Source organism: Hippopotamus amphibius, chromosome 3 (genome assembly GCF_030028045.1).
Source record: "Hippopotamus amphibius kiboko isolate mHipAmp2 chromosome 3, mHipAmp2.hap2, whole genome shotgun sequence".
NCBI lineage: Eukaryota > Metazoa > Chordata > Mammalia > Artiodactyla > Hippopotamidae > Hippopotamus > Hippopotamus amphibius.
In genome coordinates this window covers 155,704,956-155,732,950 of record NC_080188.1, presented here as the reverse complement: position 1 = coordinate 155,732,950, position 27,995 = coordinate 155,704,956, and the positions used below count along the sequence as shown (strand labels likewise).

General features: G+C 50.4%; 1 protein-coding gene across 2 annotated transcripts; it reads left to right on the top strand.

The window, feature by feature from the left end:
- Nucleotides 1–87: 87 nt before the first annotated feature.
- On the top strand, nt 88–27,375 carry PIGR (polymeric immunoglobulin receptor). 2 transcript variants are annotated; one of them, XM_057730120.1, is made up of 12 exons: nt 88–180; nt 848–950; nt 17,571–17,665; nt 18,398–18,742; nt 19,472–20,125; nt 21,312–21,644; nt 22,191–22,514; nt 23,403–23,571; nt 23,952–24,073; nt 24,724–24,855; nt 24,979–25,037; nt 26,071–27,375. In XM_057730120.1, the coding sequence occupies exons 2-12, from the start codon at nt 874–876 to the stop codon at nt 26,164–26,166; spliced, it is 2,406 nt and encodes an 801-aa protein (XP_057586103.1). In that variant the 5' UTR covers nt 88–180; nt 848–873; the 3' UTR covers nt 26,167–27,375. The 2 variants fall into 2 exon arrangements, with proteins under 2 accessions (XP_057586103.1, XP_057586105.1); XM_057730122.1 differs by lacking the exons at nt 88–180; nt 848–950 and adding an exon at nt 10,421–10,493.
- Nucleotides 27,376–27,995: the final 620 nt, after the last annotated feature.

The window sequence follows — 27,995 nt, the reverse complement described above, 5'->3', positions numbered from 1 at the left end:
ATGGCCAAAGGTGACAGTGTGACTCAAAGAAGGCTGCAAGAAAGGATCTATTAATTACTGGTGGGGGTCAGTGGGCTTGGAAAAAGTGTGGAATTTCCATTCCTGGAGGTCTGAAAATATGAGAGGCTTCCAATCAGAGTGGAGAATTAACAAAATTTCAAGCATCACTCCTAGCCCTTGGTAGGTGCCCCCTTTTCTGACATCTGTTAGCCCTCAGCCTGTTGCACACATTTAATTATATTCTTTTCAAGCAGCTCCTACGCTCTTAGGGCAGTAATTGTGTTTTATCCATCTCACTATGTCCCCAAAAGACTTCAACTCAGTAGGCCCCTCAATAAATATTTGTGACTGAATGGCTGACTGAAGGGGCATGGGCTCTGTGCCCTCTGGGGACCCTGCCCAGATGCTCTGAATCCCCCTTCATCTGGGAGTCCCCTAGATGATTTCATAGGTCCTTACATAGGGACTGAAAGGATGAACCCTTGTTCCCAATTCATCCCTCCGCATTTGGGCCCATACTCATTATGCTGTAGACCTTTTGACCCAGTCAAGATTGTCTGGGATTTTCCTAAGTTTATGAAGGAAGAGGGTATTTTTTTAGTAGATTCTCATTTTCTTCATAAAGCTCCTCTTATTCAACTGCTTATAAATCCTTGATATCAAGGACTGATGATGAAGCTGGGAAATGGTTACGGTAGGAGGGATGGATAAGAGAGAAGGTAGCCAAGAGGAATTTTATGTGGATTCTGCTTTACAATCACTTTATCTCATGCCTGTTGGGGGATTTTGCTCCACTCTTGGGCCGACTGTCTTTGCAGGAGTCACATCTGCTCTTTTATTTTGCCAGATCTGTCAACAAGCTGTCTGAACTTCATGTTTGGACAGACCAGCCCTCGACCAATGGAAGAGAAGGGAAAGAAAGGCTCCAGTATCAAGTCAAGAATTGTCAGGTAGACATTCCCAGAAGGCTCAGCCCTGCCTCCTAAGCTGCCAGCAGCACCAGAAATCTTGCCTTGCTACCTCCTCATAGCTAGGGCTGAACCCAGACACTGTCCAGAGAAAAGCAATACGATGCAGTTTCCATGATATGTAAGAGAAAGACTCACTGCTTTGGATAGCTGGGAGGTTGCCTGCACCTAACCAAATGGAATCACAGAATTTCAGAGCTAATAGGTCCTGAGCAATTAACCAGTCCAAAACCTATTACCCAGGGTGAGATAACTGAGACCCCATGGGAAGAAGTAATTTGTTGAAAGTCACTCAGTTAACCCAGTTAGGAATAGCAGAGTGAGGACTGGAAGAGGGAACTCATGACCTTGACCTTGTGCCATCGCCACCTCACCTTTGCTAAGCAATGTATCACAGCAAAACTCATCATCAAAAATCAGTGACGCCACAGCCCTAGCTCCAGACCATTTTCATGCACACAATCTCAGGGACCTGACTAAAACACTTATAAGAGAGATAGGAGAGCCACTGTTATCCCATCCAACCAATGAGGAAGCAGGCGCTGGGGGGTATGTAGTTTAACCATGGTCACTCAGCTCATTAGAGGCTGGGATGGGGAAGAACCCAGGCTTTATAGGACCATTCCACCTAATAGTGTTTTCCAGAGGCCTCCACAGAATGCTAGCTTCTGAGGACCATTAAGAGGTATTCTGAGAAAAAGGTTTGGTAGGCCAAAGAAGTTTGGGAAATGTGGGTTAAACCAAAAATAGATTTCATGCAGGATTTCTGGAAGACTTTAATACACTAAGGTGCATTGTGAAGAGCCCTGGGGGGTGGGGACATTGTGCGTGATTCCCCAGGTTTTGGACTATTGTACTTTGGTGAAGCCACCTCACAGCACTGGGTTCTTCAAATCACTCTTTGTTTGGGGAAACTTGTTGCGCTAAACCAGGGGTTGGCCAACCTTTTTTGTAAAGGGCCAGATAGCAAATACTTCAGACTTTGCAGGCCATGCAGCCCCTGTCGCAACTACTCAGTTCTGCCCTGGCAGCACAGAAGCAGCCAAAGATAATCCGTAAGTGAATGACTTTGGTTATGTTCCAACAAAACTATTTACAGAAGCAGGTCGTGGGCTGGATCTGGCTGAAGAGCCATAATTTGCCAAACCCTGCATTAAACCATAAAGCCAACTGTGACTCTCCTGTTCCTACTCTGATATGAAGGATCAGAGCCCACTCCTCCTCAATAGTTTCCCTTGACCACACCTTTCCTGGCCTCCTCCTCCTTCTGAGCTCTTGCAATCCTTCTGCCTGGGATTCGGCAATTAGGGCATCCTGCCTGATCACCTACCTGGGGGAAGGAGGGCACCAGCCAGCAAGGATGTTGGCCGAAGGGCTGGAGTCAGGGGCAGCTTCCAGAAGTAGGAAAGGCTGCCAAATCAGAGTGTTCCAGGGAAAAATGAGGTCTACCAGCGGGAGGAGCCAGTACAAGTTCAAAGGGATGGAGCAGAGCCAAGATCAAAGTCTTTAGAGCTGAGCAGTGATAAGATCTGAGTGAAATCTTGGCCAGGAAGGAAGTGGGGTAGCCCCAAAGGCTTACAGTGCTCCTTTATGGGCTAACGGACGGATACCTGCAGTGGGGCAGGAGCCTGGACTTAAAGGGCCAGAAGCAAAGTAGGCTAAGCAGGCCATGACTACTGCTGGGTATTGTCAGTGTTTTGGTTTTTTAATCTCATATCCCCAGCTAGCATGGTACTCACATCCCTGGGATGAAGGGCAGGGAGACACTCCATCTCTGAAGGTGGAATCAGGGAAGTGTCCATGGAGATTTCTAATCTAAGACACAGGGAGGCACTGACCTTCCTAGGATCAAGCATGTTCTGCAGGTTAGGGTGCAACCTTCCCAATCTCACCCCACTACTTATTAATGCTGCCACGGCTCATTAAGTATCTCTACACAGCAGGCATCCACCTAGGTATTTTCACATTCTGTATTCATTTGATGCAACATTTCTGTAAGGTGGGCAAGACAATTCCCATTTTACAGATGAGACGACTGAAGCTGGAGACAGGAAGTAGCTACAGGCCTGGGCACTGAACGCAAAGCAAATCCTCGATCATGGTGCTGCACCTCCGTACTTGGCCTTACGGCCTGAATATCCAGTCAGGCCTTCCTTGTTTAAAGTTCTAGAGAATTCCTTGTTTTCCACTTTTGGGCCCATGTGTAAAAAGTTTCATAACCATTTCCAGTAATTTGTTCTCTTCAGTCACCTGGCTGACTTACTCTTGTCCTGGCTAAGTGAAGTGGAAAAGTTCAGGTTGCTGGAGCTAAGAGCTAAAAATTCACGCACAGTCCCCGAGGTCCTTATCGGCATTTGTACAAATTGAGCTCACATCTTAATCGCCTGCACGGGTGTCCATCTGTCACAGGTAACTCGGGGCAAACGCTTCACTCCGCAGCCGACTTCCCACGCTCTCCACTAAGACTTCGGGGGTTTCTTCCTCTCCTCCAGGAGCCAGTGGGGTCTGAAAAACAGATTCAGATTAGTAACAGCTGCAGTCAGATATAAAGAGGGAAGTATTTCCACAAAGAGACTTATACTTCACTTCAACCAAGTACACATGGATTTTGTGATTATTTTCCATTGGTGCAGATAATCCAGGGCTAAGAGCTTGACAAACATTGAATAGAGAATGGAGACTCTACACAAAAGGAAACGCACTCTCTGTGGGTGGCCCTGCATGCAAGGTCCAGTGCCACCAAGCCCTCCATGTTTCTTGAAATGACACAGCTTGGCTTGCAGGCACTGGCCCTCCCAGACCACACTGTCCCTTCACTATCAGCAAGGGGATGAGCTGTCACCCCATGGCCTGCTCTCCAAGGGGTCAGTTGAAACCAGACGGGCAGCAGAGAGGTGCCAGCTGCAGGAAAGGGCTCTATGCCTCACTCCTGGAGACCCGTAGAAATCACGAGCACTGAGGCCCTGAGGGGGTCAGGAGGCCACCATTTGCCTCCTGGTCCCGTTTCATTGAAGACATACATTCCCTGATTAGCATCTGGAGTCTTCTGTGTTCTGCCTCTTCCAACCTCTGGCCAAGTTTCCACCCTTTGCCTGTTTGCTGCCTTGACCTAGATCTACCAGTGCTGCTCTGAGTGTAGGAGGTCAATCAACCACGGCCACTTCTTCTCCTAATGTCACAGAGTCCTGGCTCCCCAGCCCTAAGTATCTTAGACAGGAGGAAGAGAGCCAGAATGACCACAACCAAAGGTGTTTTCCAAGTTGTCCCCTAATATGAAGATGTTGCACTTCACTTCAGACAGGAGTTCAGGAAAAGGGCATCGGGGTGTTCACTGCTTTAGAGCCTGGCATGGGAAAGGCAGACTGATTAGGAAATGCAACTCGTCTAAACTCTTCATTTTGCCAGCACTCTCCTCTACCCGTGTAGTGCAGACAACTGAAACCATTGTACAGATGGGAATGTTGAGGCTCGGATGGGCACAGGCTGCAGGGGATCACAGGGGATATTTTTCCAATGGCTGCCTGCCAGGCAAACCTTGGGCTAAAGCCCAGGCTCAGACCAGGAACAAGGAAACAGCAAGTCTTCAAGAGGACCCCAGTGGCTTATGAGAGGGGCTGGGCCCTGTCACCTGACACTCTACCTGTTGACTTTGGATGTCTACTGTGAAAACCTTCCTTCTTCCGTCCCTCCCTGGCCAGGGGATGGAGGTAGTAGAGGGCAAAAGAGTGGTTTGGTAACCTCAGAAAAGGTTTGCTCATTTGTTCCTGCCTCTCAAAAGCAGAGAATAAAAGCTCTTTGGGACTGGCCTAGGGGAAGTTGAGGGAGCCTTGGGACCAAGGCCAACTTTCCATTTCCAGGCCCTTTCACGTTCAGCTTCATCACTCCTAGCCTCCTCCAGGCAAGACACAGGCTCGGGGGCACCCACCACAGTCTCTGCCCTCACACCCCCACCAGCCACAATAACAGAGTACAGACACCCCCCCCCACACACACACCACCCCAGAAGGCCTAGAAGAAATGTTGTTTTCAGTCTCTGATTGGGAGCCAACAGAGCTAGGAAAACAGATGAAGGATTGGATATCTGGGCAGTGACACAGGAAGGCAAGTAGTCAGGGAGAAGGAGATGACTCAATGAGTTCATGTAGAAAAAAGAAAAGATTTGAGGCTCAGGTGCACACACTTGGCCAGTAAGTCACCCTCTCCAACACATCCAGTGACCTGAACCGTTAATCTGGTCACAGCCCTCTCCCCTTCTTTCACACTCCCCACTTGCCCGCCATCCAGCTTGCCATCCAGCTTTTCCCTCACTGGGGCTGTTCCTGGCATGGACACGATGCTGCCAGATCATAGATGCTATGTTCCAAGCTCCTTAAGAAGGGCCCTGGGGAGCCCCTATGAAGTCACCCAATAGCCAGGCAAACACAGAACGTTTGTAATGAAGTTTCCTTCTACCTACTTTCTAATGGGGAGATTCAGCAGGAAGCCTCTGAACATAAGTCTGGGCTCAGAAACTCCCCCAAAATCTTGCCTGAGCAAGCCCAGCCAGCTGGCCTGTACCAGTCTGGGATTCCAGGCAGTGAATCCCACTAGGGACCATGTTGCCAGGCAGGGAAGCTCAGCTGAGCCAAAGGGCGGTCACCCCCATCCCATGCCCTCTCCCAAGCCCCAGAGGTGAAATTAGACCAGGAAGAGCCAATGCTGTGCTCCGGTCAGTAGATGACAGCTGGGACCAGGAAATACTAGGTCATTATTTGCTGATGGTGAGAGCAGGCTGCTTGGGGCATAAATAATCTCCAACAATCAACATCCTTTAAAAAAGGGAGAAGGGGGCTTGGTATTTAGCTTTGGTGGATTCACTGTCACAGTTCTATTTTCCAGTGATTAATACTAAAATGTGTATATTATCGGCTTACCAAGGAATGCTAAATTTCAGGGCTGGCTGGCCTGGGATTAAACATTGACTTCAGACAAGGGTTAAACATTGACTCAGCTAAAGTTCTGCACATGTGAGCAGAGAGCTGGCAGTAAACAGCAGTGATAGGCATTTCATCCGTCCACTCTTATCCCACTTGTCCAGCAAAGCCACATTCATGAGGACCGTCCACAGTAAGCGATGCCAGAAGGGCAGTGGAGATGTGGGGAAGGACTGGATGGCATCGGCCTCCCCTTCTCTGTTGGTGGCTGGGTCAGCCCCGGGTCTAGGAGCAACATGCTAGTGGTACCAACCTAGAGGGCTGGACCTGCAGAGGCCCGTGGACCTGGCCCTCTCTAGTCTTCCCTGGATCAGTTCACGGTGCAAATGGGAGCGCTTTGCTGCCTGGGGAAACAGAATTCAAAAGACTCATCTGGGGGAGTAAAGGCTTTGGGAAGCAGAAGAAAGTGCCAATGCTGGGAGACCTCAGTTCTCAACTCACCCATGCCATCAACTCACCATGCAAACCTAGGCAAATCATTCCACTTCTCTGCCCTTGGTTCCTCATGGGTCAGTGGGGAATCACTCTGTTCCAAAAGCCAATGCTGTCCCTTTCATCTGAAAGCTGAAACATAAGCACCTTTTAGATGCCAGCCACTGTCCATATTACACTTAAACTTTGTACCATACTTATGGGGTAAGTGTAATTAGCCCCATTTTATAAATGAGAATACCAAGGTCCAGGGACACTGAATAACCTGTCAAGGGTCACCTCTGCTGGTAAGTGGCAGGGCTTGAACAAGAACCCAGGGCATCCTGGATCTGAAGCCTGGGAGCTTTCCACAAGGCTGTACTGCCTGACTGCTGTTGCTCCTCGGCAGTGGTGTGTGGGGGTGATTACTCCTCAATTAGACGATAAGCCCTTGAGGAACGTAGATACATACCCCTGCATGTCTCAAATCTCCCTGGACCGCAAACTTGTTGTGGGCGTAGTTTTGTGGTAGACTGATTGAATTGGTCATGGGCATAGTAGATGTTTGTGGTAGACTGAAAAATGGCCTCCAAAAGACATGTACGCCTCCTGATCCCTAGAATCTGTAAATGTTACCTTGTTTGAGAAAAAGGTCTTTGCAGATGTAATTCAGTTCAGGACCTTGAGATGAGGAGATCATCCTGGATTAGCCAGGTGGACCCCAAATGCCATCACAAGTGTGCTTGTAAGAGAGGCAGAGAAACATCTGAGACACACAGAGAAGACAACGTGAGCGCAAGAGCAGAGATTGGAGTGATGCAGCTACAAGCCAAAGAATGCCAAGGAATGACAGCAGCCGCCAGCAGCTGGAAGAGGCAAGCATCGGGTTCTTCCCCAGAACTTCCAGAGGGAGCACAGCACCCACACCTTGATTTCAGACTCTTAGCCTCCAGAAAGCAGAGAGAGTACATTTCAGTTGTTTTAAGCCACCCAGGTTGTGGTAATTTGTTACAGCAGCCACAAGAAACTAACGTGGTACGCAATCAAAACACAGAATCCTAGAACTGGAAAAGCCTTGGGGACCTCCCATTTAACAGATGAAACCACTGCAGCCCTAAAGGAGGAAGTGATTTGGCAAAGGTCACTCAGTAAGTTCGAAGCAGAGCAGAGCCAGGATAGAGGTGGTATGCAGGTGTTCTGACCTGAGACCTGGGCTCTGCACTTCCTCACACTGACTCACGCCGAGTCCCAGAGTTGTGAAAGTCAAATGAGAAGCCATTCTCATTATTACATTCTTCTCACATTATTATTTTAAGAGGGGGGAGCGTTTAAGCAGATGAAGTGATGGCAGTTATAATTCCACTGTTATCATCACCACTGCTGAGTTGGGCAGTTGAACCCTCCTGGCCAGTCTCTCCTCTCTCAGGACTGGGATGCAGGGCCTATGTCTTGGGGCCAGTGGGTTCCAGGTGGGGAAACCACCGTGGAAGAAGGGAAGCTGGGGAACTCCAATCACACCACTAGCATGTGGCTGAGCCCAGAATAGGATGCAGGGTCTTGACTACATGGCTCTTTCCTGGGTTCTGCTTCTCACTTTCTTCTTTCCCGAAGCTAGATCACTAGGCTAGGCGGGTGTGGGATACGTGGTGGGCTGGGGGTGGGGGTGGGGGGACTCCTGGGAACACGCCAGGACGTGATCTAGGAAACCACCCACCATCACAGACCACGAGAATGGGAGAAGGAATCTGGAGCCCCCAAGGCAGCATGAGAAGCAACGGTTTCATGAATGGGATTCCCTCGCTCTCCCTACACTCATCCAGGTTCTGTCCTAGTGCTTAGTGGGCCTCCCTTAACCCCGACTCCAGCCTGGATAGCTAGACACAAGGTGTCCCTGCTCTGGAGGAAATGGATTAATGAGAATAAGAAAACAAATATCTTAACAGTTGAGTTCCAAAGGCGAGGGAGATAAGAAGGAAAACTTTTGAAAGGAGTATAATCTGGCAGAACCAGCATGTTCCCCTCATTGTCCCCAAAACATCTCCACCTCCCCTCACATCCTCCCACTTCACATTGACCCTGGAAGTGGGAGGAAGAACGACTGCTGAGGGGGAAGAAAGATGGCTTAGCTATTGATAGGTCTTCGTGCCCTCCCACCCACCACCGTGGGCTTAGTCCAGGGTTGCAGTCAGGAGAGGAGATTGACAATGATGGAGAGATCCAGAAGGGTTTGGAGATGCCAGAGCCAAGGGGGCCTGCGCCTTGCTTGTCCTGTGTGGAACTTTGGTGGTCAGCATCTTGCCAGTGTCCACTGCAGCCCCAGTTACACGGGGACAAGTGAGTAGGGAAGGCGAACGATTGCCTTCTATGTTGGGATGTTGAGGAGAACGTGGCTCTGCTGCAAGGATCTCCCAAAGGCCCCAGAAAAATGCAGATGAGCCACACTTGCCCTGCACACACAAGAAGGGTGAGGAAGGGCTGAGGGGGCCTGGAGGTCCTGCCCAAAGGAGCCCAGGGACAAGGAGAACACAGAGTGGACAACAGACCTCTCAGGATGGGCCAGAATAAAGGCCACCACCCAGCAGGACACATTCTACCTCAGAGGATGGGACGATTTCCTTCTGGAGCATGAGACCAACATAGAACCGTGACAAAGCAAGGCTAACGTGATGGGGCCCTCCTTTTCACTGCCTCAACAGTTATACTGGCACAAGCCACCCCCTCACCCATGCCCACTTCTCCAGGCTTCACATAAACACCAGAGGGGAGACAAAAAGCTAAGAAAATCCAGAACGAGACTGAGTTTTAAATCGGGAGTAAAGTGACCGAGATGTTGTTAAACTGAACCAACTTTGCCCAGAAGTGACTAGGTAACTTTTTTCTTACATCCATCAGATTGTGGGTTTAGGGCCTGAAATTAAGCTCCATAATAGAAAACATGGCTTCTTTTCTTGCCATCCAAACCCGTGACCGTGGGTTGATAGCCTGCCGTGACTGAGTGGTTAGCTGAAATAAGACCCGGGCTCTGAATGTCTTGTGTTTTTCCGGGACTCTATTTCCCCTTTCCTCCTTCCCCTTTTGGGGTTTGGCCTGTAGAACGCTGTAGGGAGAGCCTGGGCCAGCCCTGCGCAGGTAGGATGGAGGAGAATTCAGGGGGTGGGCGTGATGAGGGGTGGGCATGATGAGGGATGGGAGACACACATGTGTGTTGGGGAGTGGGCTTCACTTGTGTGACTTGGGACTAAGATCATTTGGGGAACTACTGGGAGTCCTAACCAGGTCAGGTCAGGGAGACCACCAAGGACTAACTGAGTCAGGGAAGGAGGTTTCTACCCCAGCTCAGCCGGTCAGAGCCCACTTTGCTGAGGCGCCAAGCCCAGGTCCCAACAAGACTCTGCGGTCCGCCATTCCCTGGGGAGCTCAGGAGCAAACAGAGTCTCCAATTCCTCTAGCAAGTGAGGAAGGAAGAGCACGGTCCCCCGGGTCCTGGGAGCTCTGGGGCTGGCAAGAGGGGCTCTGCAGGAGAAGCGTAAAGAGTGGACTTAATCCAAGCTGAGCAGCCCAGGGAAGGGGGGCATGTTCCCGGGTGAGTGGAGATGTGAGGCCAAGGATGTGAGGCTGTTCCTGCCGCCTATACCCCATTCGATTCCACACCATGCCCTGAGCCAGGCGTTTCACATCTAATATCTGGTTATATCCTCAACCTCTAGGTTTAGTATTACTCTCCCTATTTTCCAGCTGAAAAGTAATATGAAGGTGACTTGCCTAGGATCTTGCAGCTAGAAAGCAATAGAACAGGCTCTTCATGCTTGATACCCTGTCTCACATCCTGCAGCTGTAATGATGGAGGATTCCTAATTAACAGAGTCTCCTCAAGGTCAAGGAGAAGCAAGTGGAGCCAGCCAAAAAAGTGGAAAGGAAAGGAAAGCAAGGGATCTGCGGGAGTCACGTGCCACTGGCCAGCCGCCATGCCCATGGGAGAGTGTCCCTTTAAGAGCCCAGGTGTGGGTCAAGCACTGCACACAGTTTCAGTTTTGGCAGCAGTATCCAGTGTCCTGCCAGAGGCTTCTAGAAAGGCAGGGTTCGCCGACTTGTCAGCAGGCTGCACCCCTGAAGCTGACGGGATAGAAGGAAGTGACTGAAAGTAAGTGTGACTGCTCTGGGATCCCCGAAGGGATGCCATCAGGGAAGGGCCCGGGATGGTGACTTAGGCAGTGCCCTCTGCGTGCACGACTCCCAGCCTACAGAGAGTGGGGTGAGGAGGACATGGCCACCGCCTGTGCGCCCGAGCATGTTGTGATGTGAGCGCATCCCCAAAAGATGAGTAAGGACGCACAGGTGAAAGCTCAGCAGGTGGGATAAGGGACGTCTGGGGTTGGCACGTGTAGTTCTGCTCCAAGTTCGGTCTCTGAATTCCCTACTAACTCCTTTATAATTTAACTGTGATCTTAGGCAAGTCACCTAATTGCTCTCTCAACCTCAGTTTCCTAATGTGTAATATGGGGATACAAATAACGCAGATCACTTAGGGTTGATGTGAGACTCAAATGAGAAAATATGTGTGAAATTGCTTTGAAAACTCTAGAGCGAAATGACAGTTGTTTGGTGTTTTTCAGTTCGGTTCAGTTATTCCAAGACTATTGAGCACCAGAAAGACCCAGGTAGAATAATGCTTCTGCAGTGCCTGGTGCGAGGCAGGTTCTCTTCTAGTCCTTGAAGCCTTCCACCTTCAGCTTTCTGGGGAGGGCACATGCAGCCCCTTTTTCTGGGCTTCGAAGAGCCTCTAAGATCCTTTCCAATTTCAACCCAGCTTTGCTCTCGCAGATTCCTGCCACACCAAGGTATAATGTGTATCACTGTATTATCCTGCACCTGCTAAGGTGGGAAAAGTGAGGTCCTTCCTGGGAAAATGAGTGAGGCAGGCAGAGCCCCCTCCTAGGCACAGGCAGCATTCCCCAGTCCTGATGCTCCTCCTGGCTTTGTAGTCAGGATGGCTCAGACATAGGCTTTCGCCTGGTCCATCCTGACAGCATCACCAAGGGACCCTCCGGCACAAGGGCAGCCTCTATGCAAGCTCCATCTCCCACCACCTCCTCTTCCCTTTGTGCAACTGCCCCAGGCCACCTAAGCTGTTGGTGCTGTTTTGCACCACAGCCTTCATCATCACTCTCCCCTTTCACTAGGGGAATTACAGGTGCCTGAACATCTGGAGACGGGATGTGCCAGTTCATGGGTTAGGGTAGAAGGCGGCTATCTGGTCTGCCCACAGCCAGCTCTGAAACGCTCCATCCATCCGTCTCCCTGGCCTCGGGTATGGTGATATAGCAGGAAGAGCAATGAACCAGGAGCCAGGAGAGCAGCTAACTCTGTAATCATTGCCTGTCTCTTAGTGCTTCTAGACTCTGTTGCTTTATTTTACAGTGTGATAGCAGCAGCTTCCAGGTAGTAAACACACTTACCATTGGCTTTCACAGTTTCACCTCCTTCCCACCTGAAACCAACCTGGGTAGGCACGGTAGGTATCATAATCCCATTTTACAGCTGAGGAAACTGAGACTGTGAATTAATGTGAATAGTGTAAGGTCACCCAGCAAGTACAAATGATGACATTTTGGTACAGTCATTTTGATACGGTCATGGGGACATTTTGACATCACCTAAAAAACACAATACCCAACTTTTTAAAAAAGTAGCATTATTCATGCAAGTGTTCAGTAGAGATCCCCTCATCTATGTCTTGCCCCCTCTCTGGGTGGGCTGGAGCTGGGATCCCAAAGTCCCTGGCATTGACACAGTGTGATGGAGTAGAAAGAAACTTTGAAGACAATGTGTCTGGTTACAGGAAACGACTGTAACATGTCGTACACATGGTAAGTGCTAAATAAATGCAGCCATTCTTATTTTTCAGGAAGAAATTTCTCTGTTGGCACCTACCTCTAGGTTCAAATAGAATCTCTTCACAGGAACTACCTTTCCTGTGAAAAGCAGAGAGGCGAGAACTGGACTAACTTCTCCTCTAAAATTGGATTTCCTGTTCCATCCCCTCCTGACTGCTCCCTCTCAACTTTAAGACCCTCTGCAGTATAGCATAGTGACTAAAATCTTGTACTCTTGATCCAGAGTGCCTGAATTTGAATCCCATCCCAGTCACTTATGTGCCGTGTAACTTTGGACAAATGTTTTACTTCTCTGAGCCTCAACTGTCTCATCTGTGAAATGGGTTTGCCCATTTTATCCTACATTCTAGGGTGACTGTGAAGATTAAATGAGTTAACACATGTAAAGCATTCAGAAATGACTCAGTATGTACTAGCTGTAATTATGATCCCTTACTCCTAACCTAGTCCATGGCAGGCATCTCCTCTTTCTGGCCATGCTGGTCTAATCTGAGCAGCTCCCCCAAGTCTTCAAAGGATAGTCAGCAAACAGACTTCTGTTCTCTCACTCTAAGACAGGAAAAAGAGAAGACTGTTGATTTTAGAGAGGATATGTGCACGAAGCTATTTTTTTTTTAAGCCCAACACTCTACTTAGGACTTTACATATGTTGCTTCATTTAATCTTTATAGCAACTCACTATACTAGGTACAATTATCTCCAGTTTGATGACTTGGGGCTCAGTGAGTTTAAATAGCCTGCCCCAAATCACACAACCCCCAAGTGAGAGAGCCGATAGCCAAGCTGAGGAGTCCATGCTCTGTACTACTCACCAAGTGCGCAGCAACCATGGAAGTTAAGTGCACAGACTCTCAACCTCCTGTGCAAACAAGTAATTGCAACCTCTTACAGTGGAAGAACACTTTACACTCTCCAGAGTGCTTCCATATATATTCACCCATTATTCCATTCCATAGTCCCCCATCCCACAGTAGCCCTTCAACTAGAAGCGTCAGGGATCGTGATGCCCATTTTACAGATGGGAAAGTTGGGCCAGCATATTTTGTTCAAGGGGTAGAGCTCTTCTGGCAGCCTGTGACAGCGCAGGACTCTGGACCTCTGGGTTCTCTTGCATCCTCCAGGCTCCTCTTCACATGACTCTTCCTTGAGTGCTCAGAACGAAGAAGGCATTGGGCAAAGCAAAAGAAATCAACTCTAACTGTGCCCTTCTCAGAGAGGGAATGAGGACGTAACCATTCCCAATTCAATTAGTCTTTGCTGAACAGCTGGTCTTTGCCAGGCACTCTCTAGACAGCAAGACCCTCTGGAGACGGGGAGATTGAATTTCAGTTGGCCCTGCCTTCCAGGAGCTTGCCATCTGGTAAAGTGCATGAGATAAACACCTACACATCAAGGTAGGAAAGGGATGGAGTCAATAACAGGGATTCTCAGTCTTTGTTGAAAGGCCATCTGAAAATCCACAAGGCTTATTCCCAGAGTTTCATGGAGTTTGTATCCCAAACGCTCAATTTCTGCTGTAAGTCTTGCATCCCTACTTTTGACAGAAATGAGACCAGAAAGTCTTGGATCTTTCCAGCTCACATATTCTTTCAACCCTGTGGCTGCTCCATCTCCATCTCCCTGCCCTTTGGAGCTCCAATTCCTTTTCTCCAACATTGCCTTTACTTGGAGACTCTCCCACACCCCAGGGCTTACATAAACTACCTCACCTCTCCTACGCTCCCACCTGTCATTGCAAGTCTGAGGCCCTTTCGAACTACATAGACTGCCCCCCCTCCTCTAGTGATTTCCATGCTCACTCTAGTCTGTGCTCGCCCTCTGTAGCCTTGGGAGATGAGAGCGATAGTCCCACAAGGACCCAGTCATTGCCTCTCCTGGCCATTCAGTCCAGGCGAAGGAAAGCCCTTTCCCTAGCCAGACCAGCCACTCCCCGCTCCTCTGAGCCCCAAGCTTCCTGCTCCCCCAAGTTCACAATCACAGAAAGTCAGAAACTGCCAAGTTGGCTTCAAGTCCCCACAGTGACTGCTCTCGGTTCCCTCTAAAGCCCTGGGGACAGTGAGAGCCCCAACTGACCCTCTGCTCTGTACCAACCAGGTGAAGGACCCAGAGCTGCTGCGGGCCTGTGCTCACCAGCAGCCAAGCCAGGACCTGGTCCAGGAGAGCCCGCTCCCTCTGAAAAAGGAGAAAACCTACGATTAGGTGGACAAAGATCTGACTCCAAGCCAGAAGAGCTGAAGATCAGTTAGCTAGATTAATTCTATAAGGAGATAGACTCTAGTCTTCAGTAGGGCCTACACCCTGTCCCCACCCACAACTGTGTAGACATATATTATGAATATGTCAGGGTCAGTAACTTGGTAAAATGAGAATGAGCTAGAATATCCCAGCCTGACTAATGAAAATACAGCTCCTATTTTAAGAGCTGGAAAAGGTGCCTTTGTGCATGATATGTACACGCCAAAAGAACAGGCCCCTCTGAGGCAGCCAAGTAGTGACAATAGGGTAGTGATTCGGTCCCACTCTGCTGTGAGTCTTGGGGCCAAGAATCTCTCTAATGCTTAGGTTTCCCACCTGCACATGAAGTATTGTTTATCCCTTGGGTTGCTGTGATGATGGGTGAAGTCATATAAGAAAAGAAGGTAGCAAAGCATCTGGTGCATACTAGGTGTCCAATAAATATTATGCTCTTTCTTTCCTTCCAAAGCAAATCCTTTGACTCCAGCCCCAGCCACCGTGGAACTGGGGCCTCCCTGAGACCTGAATCTCCCAGGTTTTGGACAAAGTCTGGTTTTGAGAGAAAGGGATTTCTAACAATTTGCAAAGCCCGGGGTCCTTTCAGCTGTGAGCAGAGAAATTGTACTTCAAGTTTACCTTTGAGCAAAGATTTCCTGCTCTTGAGAGCATAGGTGCACAGGGAGAGTCCATTCTCCCTGGGGACTGAACTGTGTTCTTCCTCACCAAGGTCAGCTTCTACCAGATTTGCCCTCCAGCTGCACATGCTTGATGACCTCATCCCTGGGGTGAGGCTATGCAAAGGGTAATGGGCACGTGTGAGCATCCTCCCCCGACGTGGACCTTCACAGCTACCCAAGCATGTCACAAATGAGACGAGCCTGGGCTGGAAGTCGGGACTCCCGCTTTAGAAATTCTGGCATTTGACTCTCTGTAATCCAGGGAAAATCGCTTTTACCAACCCAGAAGAGGGTCTGCATCCCCCAGCTCAGCCTGTGGGAAGACCCACTAACAGAAATACTAGGAAGCTTGCTGATTTCAGGTGAGAACAGGAACCAGAACCAGAGAGCCGCTATTGGTTTGGGCTCCTCAAAGCACGAGGCACTGTGTCCTCCCAATGGCCACTGCACCCAAGGCCAGCACAAATGGCAGGTGGCAGAGTCCTTGGGACTCCGCAGTGAGCCTATCCCAAGTGTTCCAGAGGAGAGAGACTTCTCAGTCCTCTGACACCTGCTCCCACCTGGGAGTCAATCCCATGGCTACCACAGTGCCCGCTCAGGTGGTCCTGCCACCAGCGCTGCCTGAGCACATCCGGGCTGGGGAGACGCTGGCATTTGGCTAACACCCCACTCCAGAGGTTAATCATTGGCCCGGTATGAAAAGTCCAGGGCAATTAACCGGAATCAAGAGAGCCTCGAGCTACCACCTGACACCCATATCTGTCCCCACCTCCCCTAACCCACTCCCCCTACTCTTCCAAAGAACTGGAGAAACAGAATACCTTTATCTCCACAAGGAAATAAAAAGGTGCCTTGCTGGGGAATTCCCTCACGGAAAAGAAATAACCAAGATAAACAGCTCTATTGCCTTTGGCTTCAGCTGCAGAGGGCGTCTCTGGGAGCAGGAACAGGGCCAAGGCAGTAAAGGGAGCCTGGGAGATGCTTCCCCACCCTCCCTGCTGCTTAGAGCTTCCTTATCTTTATGGGTGCTGGTTACTGCCCAGCACTTGTTAATACAGTTCTCCTTTCACACTCTCATCATCAAGTCCATTCCAAAGTTGAAAGCCTGTCAAGGTCCATGGGAAAGTGGGGACTCCCCTCTTTGCCTCTCTCTTCCTCTAGGCTGCAGTCTAGGTCCAGAGGACAGCTCTGGTCAGCCTGGGCCATGGGGCCCTCGACCGTCTGCAGCCCTGGGCTATGTCCACAGATGTGACAAGGTCCACATGTGCTGCACCTCTGAGTGGCCTTACCTTGGATTCTCCATCTTCGTCTGCCCGGCCTCACCAGGCAGGATAACAGAGGCCATCACACCTACTTTTTTAACCCTGACCCCATAACTGAGGCTCTGGGAAATCATGGGCATATCACTCAGCATCTCAAGATCTTGATTTTCTTATCCATGAAATGCTTGTAATTATATCTGCTCTGTCTTATTTAAAGGGAACTTGTAGAGCTCCAGTGAAATAGTGTACATGACAATGCTTCGATATGCAAAGGCGGGCTCTGCAAGTAACAGGAATAAGCATGAGGGATAAGCATCCCACTCTATTTGAGGTGCAATACGGTGCAGTGAAAGAGGCTCGGAGATTAGACTCTGGGCGTCAGACAAAGCAGGGTTCAGGTCTTGCCCACCTCCTCCACCCCACTCTACCTATCCCCACATTTAATCCCTGTTTGACCCTGAGGAAACACTTAACTTTTCAGCTTTCATTTCCTCCTATGTAAAATGTGTATCAGAATGCCCACCTCCTCAACAACAACAACAACAACAGAATACCCACCTCCTGGGGTGATATGAGATGTTTAAATGAGATAATACAGGTACATTATTTAACACAGTGCCCAGAACGTGGGACAAGGACAATTGATGGTGGCTACAACCATCCTCATCACATTAATCCTTGGTAGGTCGCCTCTATGCATCTCTATTTGCTCATAGGACACGCCATAAAATATGCCAGCCCCGCTCCACCTCCCAGGGATGTAGGGAGGGCAGTCAGAACAGAGAGGTGGAACCACTTCTTGGTAGTAACCTATTATCCGGCAAGCTGTTCCTGAGCTGTAACGGATCTTGCCCAAGACCTTGCCCCCAAGATAAGGTTACAGAGGAAATGACACGTGCGTGTCCCTTTCCCAAAGGAACTTGCAGCTTAGTTGAGAAGATGAAAATCTACTTATACCTACTAAGGAACAAAAAGCATTGTGGGAGGATGGGACTTTGAGCTGTAATGGGAAAGGTGGAGCCATTCATTCCTCAAGAGGTTTTATGTCCGTTACTGGAGATACAAAATCAAACAGGTGTTACAGGAGCTCGAAGGTCAACTAGTCTTGGAAGACAAAGGCGTTTCATCACCTCGTGCTACTGTCTTTCAGCAACCACGCAAGAAGGTGGCCTGGGTGGCACAGCCCACGGGAGCCACCAGCGATGTCGCACTTCTTCTTCATCTGCCTGTTGGCTGTCTTCCCAGGTGCGTCGGCCAGGTCCTAGCCCACTCCCATCCCACACCCAGCTGGGGGGCCTTGAAATCAGGCCCTTTCCCAAGAATATCCCTCACAAAGCTTGCACTCCCTTGAGGAGTAACCACACAGACAATGCAGAGAGGCCACCTCTGAAAATGGATTTGTGAGCCAGCACTGGGGATCGGGAACAGAAATGGTACTTCCTTATTTCAAGGCCAGGGGCCTGGTGAAGGGTCTTCACTGGGAATAAAGAAAACAAGACCTTGACCTTGAACCAAGCATCGCTATGAGTTGCTTTGGGGTTTTGGGGAAATGACATCCTGTGGCTCTTAACATTTTTATCTGGAAAAAAAGAAAGTAATCTATAAGGCATTTTTAGAAATATAAGGAAATAACAGATAACAAATGAAATAATGTAGCAGCCCACAAGGGCGTTTTTTTAAAATATATATATGTATATATATACAGACATACATATACATACAGAGGCTATCACTAAATAAGTTTGCAGTGCTGTTTTCCTTAAAATGGTTATCATTAATGAATTACAATTAAAACTTAGGAATTGTTTAATAATTTTGCAAGTTAGCAATTGCCTAGCTGTAGCACATGGTAATTAATCCTTAGAAAGGCACATGTCTTAGGAGGACAAGTTCATGTCCTCAGTGTGGGCTGTCTGGATCCTCTCAGCAGGCTTCACCTCCTGCAGCCTCAGAAAGCCTCTGTCTCTGTCCCCACAGCGGTCTCCATGAAGAGTCCCATATTTGGTCCCCAGGAGGTGAGCAGCGTGGAAGGCAGCTCAGTGTCCATCAAGTGCTACTACCCGGCCACCTCCGTCAACCGGCATAGCCGGAAGTACTGGTGCCGGCAGGGAGCCAAGGGCCACTGCACAACCCTCATCAGCTCAGAGGGCTACATCTCCAAGGCCTACGAGGGCAGAGCCAGCCTCATCAATTTCCCGGAGAGTGGCATGTTTGTGATGAACATCAGCCATCTCACGAGCGATGACTCGGGGGTCTACAAGTGTGGTCTGGGCATCAGCAGCCGAGGCCTGTCCTTTGATGTGAGCCTGGAGGTCAGTCAAGGTAAGGATCCAGGCACCTTGGGCTTCTGGGGGAAAGTGAGAGGGAATCATCCCAGGAGCAACAGGAAGGCATGAGGAAGGATCTGCTGAGACGGCATGGGGAAGGCTATGGGTCCATCCGGAGGGAAGGACTTTGCATAATAGAACATGGAAACAAGACAGATGGGACCTACTTGGGGAGAGGAGGCACTTTTCCAGGTCTTCGGGGCCTGAAACATTTCAGGTTTTACTAAGGGTCTAGCTTAGAAGAGCGTGAGGAGGACAACTTCTCTCATCGTATTTGTTGCAGGTGGGACAAGAGGTCCGTGAGCAGGGAGAGCTTCACAGGGATCCTTAAATCCCTGCTATCAGAGCACCCTTCAGAGCAAGACCTTGGGGCACCAGAAGGCTTCTTTTAAAATTTATTTTCCTACCTGAGATCCGTTAATCCATCAAAATTCTCAGCATAAATTAAATGATCAGTTCTTGCCCAAAGACCACAGGATTGGATGTAATAAGTAATATAGGTGTAGGGATCAAGACAGAAGCGAGGAGGGAGAGATTAGTGCCAGCTTGGGAAGGCTTCATGGAGGAGGTGGCAGTAAGGCTGGGCCTTGGAAGACATTCTGACCGTGTCCCTCTGGAAAAGAGGACACTCCAGGTGACAGGCACACCCAGCCCTTCACTGGGAACATTGAGCAGTTTTGCAAGAAAGCAAAATCACAACTTGCCCCCACCCCTTATCCTGCAGATCCGAAGAAGATAAGTAACGTCCACGTCTACACAGCAGACCTGGGCAGAACAGTGACCATCAACTGCCCTTTCAGGAATGTGAATTCTGACAAGAAGAAATATGTGTACAAGAAAAATGGCCAGGCCACCTTCCTAATCACCGACTCCAGTGGGTATGTGGACAGTGGCTATACCGGCAGAGCACGTATCAGTATTCAGGGTACCAGCCAATTAATGTTCAGCTTTACCATCAACCGAATCCAGCTCAGCGATGCTGGGATGTATGTCTGCCAGGCTGGGGATGGTAACAGCGCCGATAAGAGCAATGCTGACCTCCAAGTGCTGAAGCCCGAGCCTGAGCTGATTTATGGAGACCTGAGGGGCTCAGTGACCTTTGACTGTGCCCTGGGTCCCGAGATGACAAATGTTCCCCAGTTTCTGTGCCAGCTAAAAAATGGGAAAGCTTGCAATGTGATTATCAATTCTCGGGGGAAGAAGTCTCAGGACTTTGAGGGCAGGATCCTGTTCACTCCCAAGGATAATGGCTTCTTCAGTGTGCACGTCACCAGCCTGAGGAAAGAGGATGCGGGGCGCTACCTGTGTGGAGCCAACCCTGACGGCGAGCCTAAGGAAGGTTGGCCCATCCAGGCTTGGCAACTCTTCGTCAATGAAGGTGAGACCTGAGAGGGGAAGAGGGAAGAGGTGGGCAGTCTGGCAGGTGAGAGCCTCTCTCGCTCCCTGTGAATCTATGTAGTATCTGTTAGTCAGTTGACAATATCTGCTCCCTGATGAGCCCTGGACCAGATGTTCTGTGGGCAGCTCTACACGAGAGCTATGAGACATAGCCACTGCCTTGTGTGATCTCCTGACTGCTCTTCTCTGTTATCAAAGGCCTTTGATGGCCATGTCTTATCAAAGGAATGAGGGGAGTGAAGCTCCTGATTGAGACCAGACCTACAGGGTTGTCTGGGTTTCAGAGAGCCATGGTGAGGACTTAACACGGAGTCTCCCTGACCTGGAGCATGATGACACCTCATCCTTCATACTCAGATGGAAGAAGGCTGGGCTTACGTTGGCCTCAAAGCTTTCCCGGGAAGGCAATGCCCCAGCTTCTAAAATCTCCCCTCCAACATCTCTTAGGGTTATTTGTTATTCAGCAGCTTAAACCCCTGCTCCGTCTCACCCTGGAGCACTCTGCATAGAGTTACCCCTCATGAGAAACAGTGAACCAGTACTTGAAGTTCATAGTCACTGCCCTTGTGACGTCCTTGTAAGGGGCTTGCATTCCCTGTATATCATTTCTCCATCCAGCTCTGTCCTCACCACAGCATCTTCAGTCACCCACGGTTCTCACGGAACCCCAGCTTTAGCTTCTTGGAGAAAGGCCATGCTTCTCTTGGACGTGGCCCTCAGTCAGGGTCCTCAACAATTAAACTTACCTGAGCTACATAGTATGTATTTTAAATTATACTGTTCTAAATACATTTTCTTAATTTGGGGGAAAAAAACATCTGGCCATTTTGTGGGACAAGCTAATAAACAGACAAAAACTTACTTAGAGGGAGATTTTTAAGAAGCCCAAGGAGAAAGGCTGATAGTCTCTCTTTAAACGCCTTCCATTCTCTGCTCAGAATAAGGTGGTAAAGAGATCAAGGTGGCCAGACTAGTGGGGAAGGTCCCTGGAGGCTGGGTAAAGGCTCCGGTGCTGGGTTCTGTGACATTAGGAAAGTCTTTTTCACTTTCTGAGGCAGGCGAGGTGATTGGTCTAAACCTCACTCTCCACCCTGGCTGAGCCCAAAGGGAAGAGGCTGCCCAGACCACACCATGTTCTTCCATCCCATCCCTGTCTGTGCTTCTAGAAACCGCAATTCCCCCAAGTCCCTCTGTGGTGAAAGGCGTGGTGGGAGGCTCCGTGGCCGTGTCCTGCCCCTACAACCCGAAGGAAACAAACACCCTGAAGTACTGGTGTCGCTGGGAAGCCACTCAAAACGGCCGCTGCCCACAGCTGGTGGAGAGCCAGGGCCTGGTTAAGGAGGAGTACGAGGGCAGGCTCGTGCTGTCCGAGGAGCCAGGCAACGGCACCTACACCGTCATCCTCAACCAGCTCACCAACCAGGACGCCGGCTTCTACTGGTGTTTGACCAATGGCGATGCTCGCTGGAGGTCCACGGTGCAGCTCAAGATTGTTGAAGGTAATTTCTGAACTGGGGCAAGAGGGAAGGGAGGCAGCCCCAGGACCCCTCCAGTCAGCAGCAGCATCACCCCCCAACCACTCTGCTTCCATCACCCCCACCTCCATGGCGATGGAGAGAGCCCACCTGCTCACACCTGTATCAAGTACCCTTCCCCCACCTGTTCATACCTGTAACAAATACCCTTTGCTGCCCCACACTCTTCAAACTACCACATGTAACACCTCCTGTGATCAAGAGCATGGAGTAGAGTATGGTTCTTTGCATTGAGTGTAGGAGAGCAGATAACAGCAAGGAAAACAAACTGAAGTCATTGGCAAGGTCTATGGTCTGTGGTGGACTAGACTGACTCACGATGGTCACCAATAACCTATTACATAGGCACATAATTGCAAATGCTTTTGTATTCAGTATAGTGTATTTATTTAACATGTTGTCCAAAGAAGAAACAGGCTGTAGACAAAGCACCCCCTCCAGACCCCCATTCACTTCCCTGCAGCATCACCAATGCTGACTTCTGTGCCTATTTCTCCCTCCTTGCTCCAGGAGAACCAAGCCTCAAGGTACCCAAGAGTGTCACGGCTTGGCTGGGAGAGCCCTTCAGTCTCTCCTGCCACTTTCCCTGCAAATTCTACTCCTACGAGAAATACTGGTGTAAGTGGAGCAACACAGGTTGCAGGGCCCTGCCCACCCAGGACGAAGGGCCCAGCGAGGCCTTTGTGAACTGCAACCAGAAGAGCCAGGTCATCTCCCTGAACCTGAACTCCGTCACCAAGAAGGACGAAGGCTGGTACTGGTGCGGAGTGAAGGAGGGCCACCGATATGGAGAGACCGCGGCTGTCTACGTGGCAGTGGAGGAGAAGGTGAAGGGTGAGTCTCTGAGGGCCAAGCCCACGTGCCCCGGGACCCCAGAGAAAGCTGCCTAAGAACATCTCCAACAGGGGTGGCCCCTAGGTTTGGCTATAAGAGGAGGGGGCGGAGGGAGATTATGCCCCCACCTGGTCTCCTTCCCAAAGGGGCATCCCAAATAACTATACAACCTAATCAAAAATAGATTTGCCATTTAATCTCAGTTTCAAGACAATTCCCATAGTTGCTCCTTCAGGCCACTTTAAAGCCCTTTCTATATAGAGAGATCTTCTTCTCTATGTGGAAATGTCAAAGTCACTGTTCTATGCGTCATACTCTGCCAAAGTCAGCTCAAAAGAGGGCCAGTTAGCCTTCATTTACAAGGTCTGATAAAGAGAGTCGGGGCAACATCTTCTAATAAGTTTGCATTTCAAGCCTCTTTTTAAAATATCGCTTGAAATGGTTTATCCTTAATGAAGGTATTTTTAGTCCCTCCAGAAATCAGATTAGGTCTGCATCTAGTTGGTCAGGCTCACTGAGGGAACCCTAGCCATGCTACCACCAGGGGGCAGCACTATGGCACCCAGCCCTGTAGTCAAGAGGCCCTGGGCAGGGTTTCAAATCTGTGAAAAATCTCCCTGTCCCCAAATGATGGGTCAGTCCTCATTAACTGTATCTAACGACACGGAGCCTTGTAGATGGAAGTGAATTTGATATGAATGGGACAGAGATCATCTGTGACAAGTCAGAGAAGACCATCACTCCTGTTTCCAGTGTCCTCCGAGACCCTACCCTAACAGCCTTGAAATCTCACCCTGACCCTGGGATGCCTAATGAAGTTCCACTCCTCAGACGCCCTAAACTCAGGGACAGAAAGAACCGTAATCCAGGCCCCTCTGCTCTCTCCAGGGTCCCAAGATGCCAGACAAGCTGCCCCTGGTGGGGAGGTGATAGAGCCAAGGGCCAGGAAGATTGAGAGCAAAGTCATTCTGGGTCCCAGCCTTTTTGCAGAGGAAATAGCAGTGAAGGCTATTGAAGACCCGGCTGGTGGGAGTGGAGCACCTGCAGATCCCGGCAGGTGAGGAGGGATTTGGGGCTCCCCACCTGGGCACCATTCTAGAGACCAAGGACCTGAGGCTGGGCCACCAGGTTCAAGAAGGAGAGCCTGTCCGCCTCTTGACAGTGGCGGCAGCCCTCACAGCCTCAGCTTGTGCTCTCTGCCCTTCTCCTGCGGCCAGGGCAGTGCCTACCATTCAGTTCAATTTCCCAGTCCTGGGATGCAGGGAAGGCCCGGTCCTTGACATTGTCCTGTCTGGGATGGCTTCTTAGAAGAACAGAGCTCGAGGGGCTGTATCAGGAGCAGGCAGTGGAGGAAGAACTGGCTGGAGCCAACCTGCCGGCACCCCCGGGAGCCCCAGTTTCCCTCGCAGGGACTAACTACATTAATCCTTCCTCCAGCTCCGCAGCACAAGGTGGGAGCTCCAGAGCTCTGATCTCCACCCTGGTGCCCCTAGCCCTGGTGCTGGCTGCAGGGGCTGTGGTGATCGGGGTGGTCAGAGCCCGGCACAGGAAGAACGTCGGTGAGTCCCCAAGATGCTCCCTGCTCCCTGCCCCCTGCCTCCAACCCCGAGCCTTCAGTCCTGGCTCTGCAGCCCTGAGAGGAGTTGCCGTGGTCCATTCTCTTTCATCAGTTCAAAGGAAGGGTCCAGGAAAGCGAGGTGGGAAACAGGAAACCCACACATGCCCAAAACTTACATTAAGTGCTGCTATCCAAACGCCGTCTCTGGAAGTCCATGTTCAATTGCTGGGGGTCTAAGTTCAGAGGCAGGGCTGCCGGGAAGAGGAAGACAGGGTGCTGGGAGACCTGGGCTTCCAGCCTGGTGTGAGGGCCAGTCAGCTGTGTCACTCGGGGTGTCCCCATTTCATACCTACAGTTTTCTCAGCACTTAACACAGGGATAAGAGTAACCATCTCTAAGGACTGATGTGAGGACAAAATAAGGTCTTGCGCATTGAAAGTTCACAGAGTGATGAACAAAGGTCAGGGACTGTGGAATCTAGATTTTCTGTGAAAGGGGACTGGGGAGGAGACTCAGGTCATTTCCATTCAGCCTTGGGTCCTAGTCAGAGACAAGCAGCAGAGACCTTGCCCCGCTTCAGCTCTCCTGTGGGGCTCCCTCAGGGACTCTCCTGGCCCCACCTCTACACCAACTCCTCTTTCTCCCTGACAGACCGGATTTCACTCAGAAGCTACAGGACGGACATTAGCATGTCGGACTTTGAGAACTCCAGGGATTTTGGAGCCCATGACAACATGGGAGCCTCTCCAGACACACAGGAGACTGCTCTTGGAGGAAAAGACGGTACATTTCTCACTCAAGGGAATGCCCAGTCCCCGGGGAACAAAAATTAGCTCTGACTCTGCATCTGGGGTGGGAATAGGAGGCCAGGGAGGGCTGATCCACCCTTCCCTGCTCTTCACACAGAGTTCGCCACCACCACCGAGAACGCCGTGGAGAGAGAGGAACCCAAGAAGGCGAAAAGGGTGAGGGCAAGGAGGGAGAAGACAGCCTCACATGGGTGATGAGGAAACACAGCCTGAGGGCCCGCAGTTAGACATCAGGGAAGACCACTTCAGAGGGGGGCTGGTGCCAGAGTAGGGAAGGCGGGGTAGACGGTATTCGGGAGATGCATCTTTCTGGCTGTGGCGTTGATGTGGCTGAGGCCCAGGCAGGAGGTGAGCTGCGTTTATAGGCTGTAAACAGGCAGGAGGGAGGGAGACGGCGTAGGAGGGGTGGGTTTGGCAGGGGATGAGGAAGGCAAATGCCTTAAAGATTCGGCCACAGGATGGGCGGGTCAAATGTCATACCCTGGCGATTAGGCGGGTGCTTTTCCCAGGCCGTGAGACCCATGGACTCAGGTCACCACCCTTGCTTGAGGGTTTGCAGGGACCTGCATTTTCCCTGGGCCTGGAAGACATTTGCTTGTGGCAGGCGATGGTGGCCACAGGAGGCCCCTTCCCACCCCGGCCCAGGGCCACGTTCCTTGACATCCTCTGGGTCACATGTGAGCCCCTCCTCGTGCATCCCTGATCCCAAGGCACTAACGCGTGTTATCACATCTACTCTCGCTGGCACCGGCAGAGCCCCCAGCATTGGGAACAATTAAGGGAATGAGTCAGTCCTGGAAACAGCCTTCCCCCCCAGCCCGATGGTGTGTCTCTGAGCGGGTAGAGAAAGAAAAATGTAAACGTCGTGGCTGACGCCAGCCTAGGCCACCTTGGTCGTGACCGTGGGCAGGGCTTCCGGGGACAGGCCCAGGCAACAGAGGTGGTTCCACTCCATGTGTTGGAAGGAGGTAGTGAGACAGAGGGAGATATTTTTAGAAGCTGCAACTTTCCATTTCTCAAAATTAGTCCCCCTTGGTGAGCACAGTGGAATGAGAAGGTGGGTCAACACAGGCTTGGGCTGCTGAGGCCGCGATTATAAGTTTAGGATACTTTAGCGCGACCCTCCCCTCTGACCCCCACTGCCTGGGCCAACGCCCCAGACACTGACTCCTCTCCTGTTGCCCCCTAGTCATCCAAGGAGGAAGCCGACATGGCCTTCACCACCTTCCTGCTCCAGGCCAACAACCTGGCTGCCGCCGCCCAGAACGGCCCCCAAGAAGCCTAGACAGAGGCCTGGCTGCTCCCCTCCCTCCGCACATGGCAATCACGTTCAGAATCACGTTGATTCTCAGGGCCCTCAGCCCCGGGGGCTCCACGGCCTGCACCCACACCCCGCCTAGGCTTTTCCTACCTGTCCTCAGAGGGTATGTGGGTCCCTTCGCGGTGGCATCCAAGCCTGGCTTACGTGTTCCTGTTGGGGGTGAGGTGATGTGAGGCGTTCCCACCTGCGGCTTATTCCTACAGAGAGAACTAAGGTGTGGAAGGAGAATTAAGATCTCAGAGGGGCCTCTCAGAAAGAAAAAGGACCACCGTGGGTGGGGAGACAGTTTCAGAAAGGAGAGCCACTCAGGGCTTCTCTGCACCCTTGCTTGGGGATGTCAGTGGGATTCTCCCCTCCACGCCATCCCTGCCTCTCCCCATCTTCCACTCCCTTCCATCTTCTCTTCTTCTTTCCCTCCTTAAAAACATGCATTTGGATACTCACTAGATTCCAGGTGCTCTGCTAGACACCAGGACAGATAGGCCACAAACCCGGCTAGCAACCTTTCTGAAAACATCCCGGCATCCCCGGAAGCCACAGCATCTCTGTGTGTTTACACTGACTAAAACCCTCATCAGGTTTCCTCTCCTCTGCCTGTATTGGGAGAAAGCATAAAAGGTCTGGGGTCCTGAGGCCTTAGGGATTATGTAACATGGACATAATTATAAGGAATCAAAAACACATTCTTACCATTTTATAGGTGAGAAAATCGAGGTCCTAAGAGGTGAGGAGGTTTGCTCAAGGGCAGCAAGTGAGATACCTTAGCATCAAAGCTAGCTTTGGCATCTCCTGTGTCCATATAAGAGCCCCAGTTCTCCTGATGGAGACAGAATTCTACAGTAAGGAGAAGAAGGAAGAGGAGAAATATGTAAATAGAGACTGGTCTTTCACAGGCCCCACCTCAGGGAAGACACCCCTTTCCCTTTCTGTCACTCACAGAGACCTAATAGGGTAAGAAAGTGGTCAAACACTCATAACCCCTATATTTGAAGAGTTCTGAGTGAAAGGGGAGAAAAGAAGGGGTTTGATGGTGCCAGGGAGGGGCTGATCTCCAAAGAGCTAAGGTATAAGGTCTTTTTCGCTCTAAGCTCTGTACTTCAACTAGCACCTACGAGCTGGCACTTGCTAACAAATCAGAAATGTAAATTAATTAATAATTAAAGACCGTGATTGCCACCAAAGAGGCTCAGACTGTGTTTGTCCCCTGTACCATCTGTTTCCCAGGTAACCTTTTCACAGCAATTTGCTGTGGTCCCGCTTTCAGGCACCCAAGCACATGCGTCTAAACCAGCGTTTCCCCCACCTCCAACACTGGGCTGAGGGGGGCTAGGAGAAGGCTTGCAAGTGGAGCCAAGATTATCTTCAATAAAAGAATAGTTTGGGGTCTATAGCGTTGGTCAAGACCCCAAAGTTCTGTGTTATAGAACATAATTAAGACTCTCTATGATGGAATAACCTGAAAGCAGATATAACCTGTGCTCCTTGTAGGCATTAAAAAAGATCTTGGTACAGCATCCGTGGACCCCTGACCTTAAATCTCATAGCTCCCTGGGGTATCCTCTGAGATTAAGACGCTATTAATCAAAACTCAAATAACCAAATAAATAAACTCCCTCCATAGACTGGAGGCTAGTTAGATGATGAGTTGGGTTTTAGAATAGTTGACCCAAAGCCTCATAGGGGACAATGATTAGATAAAGGACCCCCTCGTCGCCTAAGGCCTTTCCTAGGTTCTGGCACTAAACCTTGTCCTAGCCTATGAGCCCCCATGCCTCCCCTAGACTCTTGCTCAG

Bases quoted from the DNA above. Each gene is read 5' to 3' on its own strand.
- PIGR (XM_057730120.1), top strand. From the start codon at position 874: ATGTTTGGACAGACCAGCCCTCGACCAATGGAAGAGAAGGGAAAGAAA. The intron at 17,666-18,397 runs GTGCGTCGGCCA...CTGTCCCCACAG, and splicing joins CCTGTTGGCTGTCTTCCCAG to CGGTCTCCATGAAGAGTCCC. The intron at 21,645-22,190 runs GTAATTTCTGAA...TCCTTGCTCCAG, and splicing joins GCAGCTCAAGATTGTTGAAG to GAGAACCAAGCCTCAAGGTA.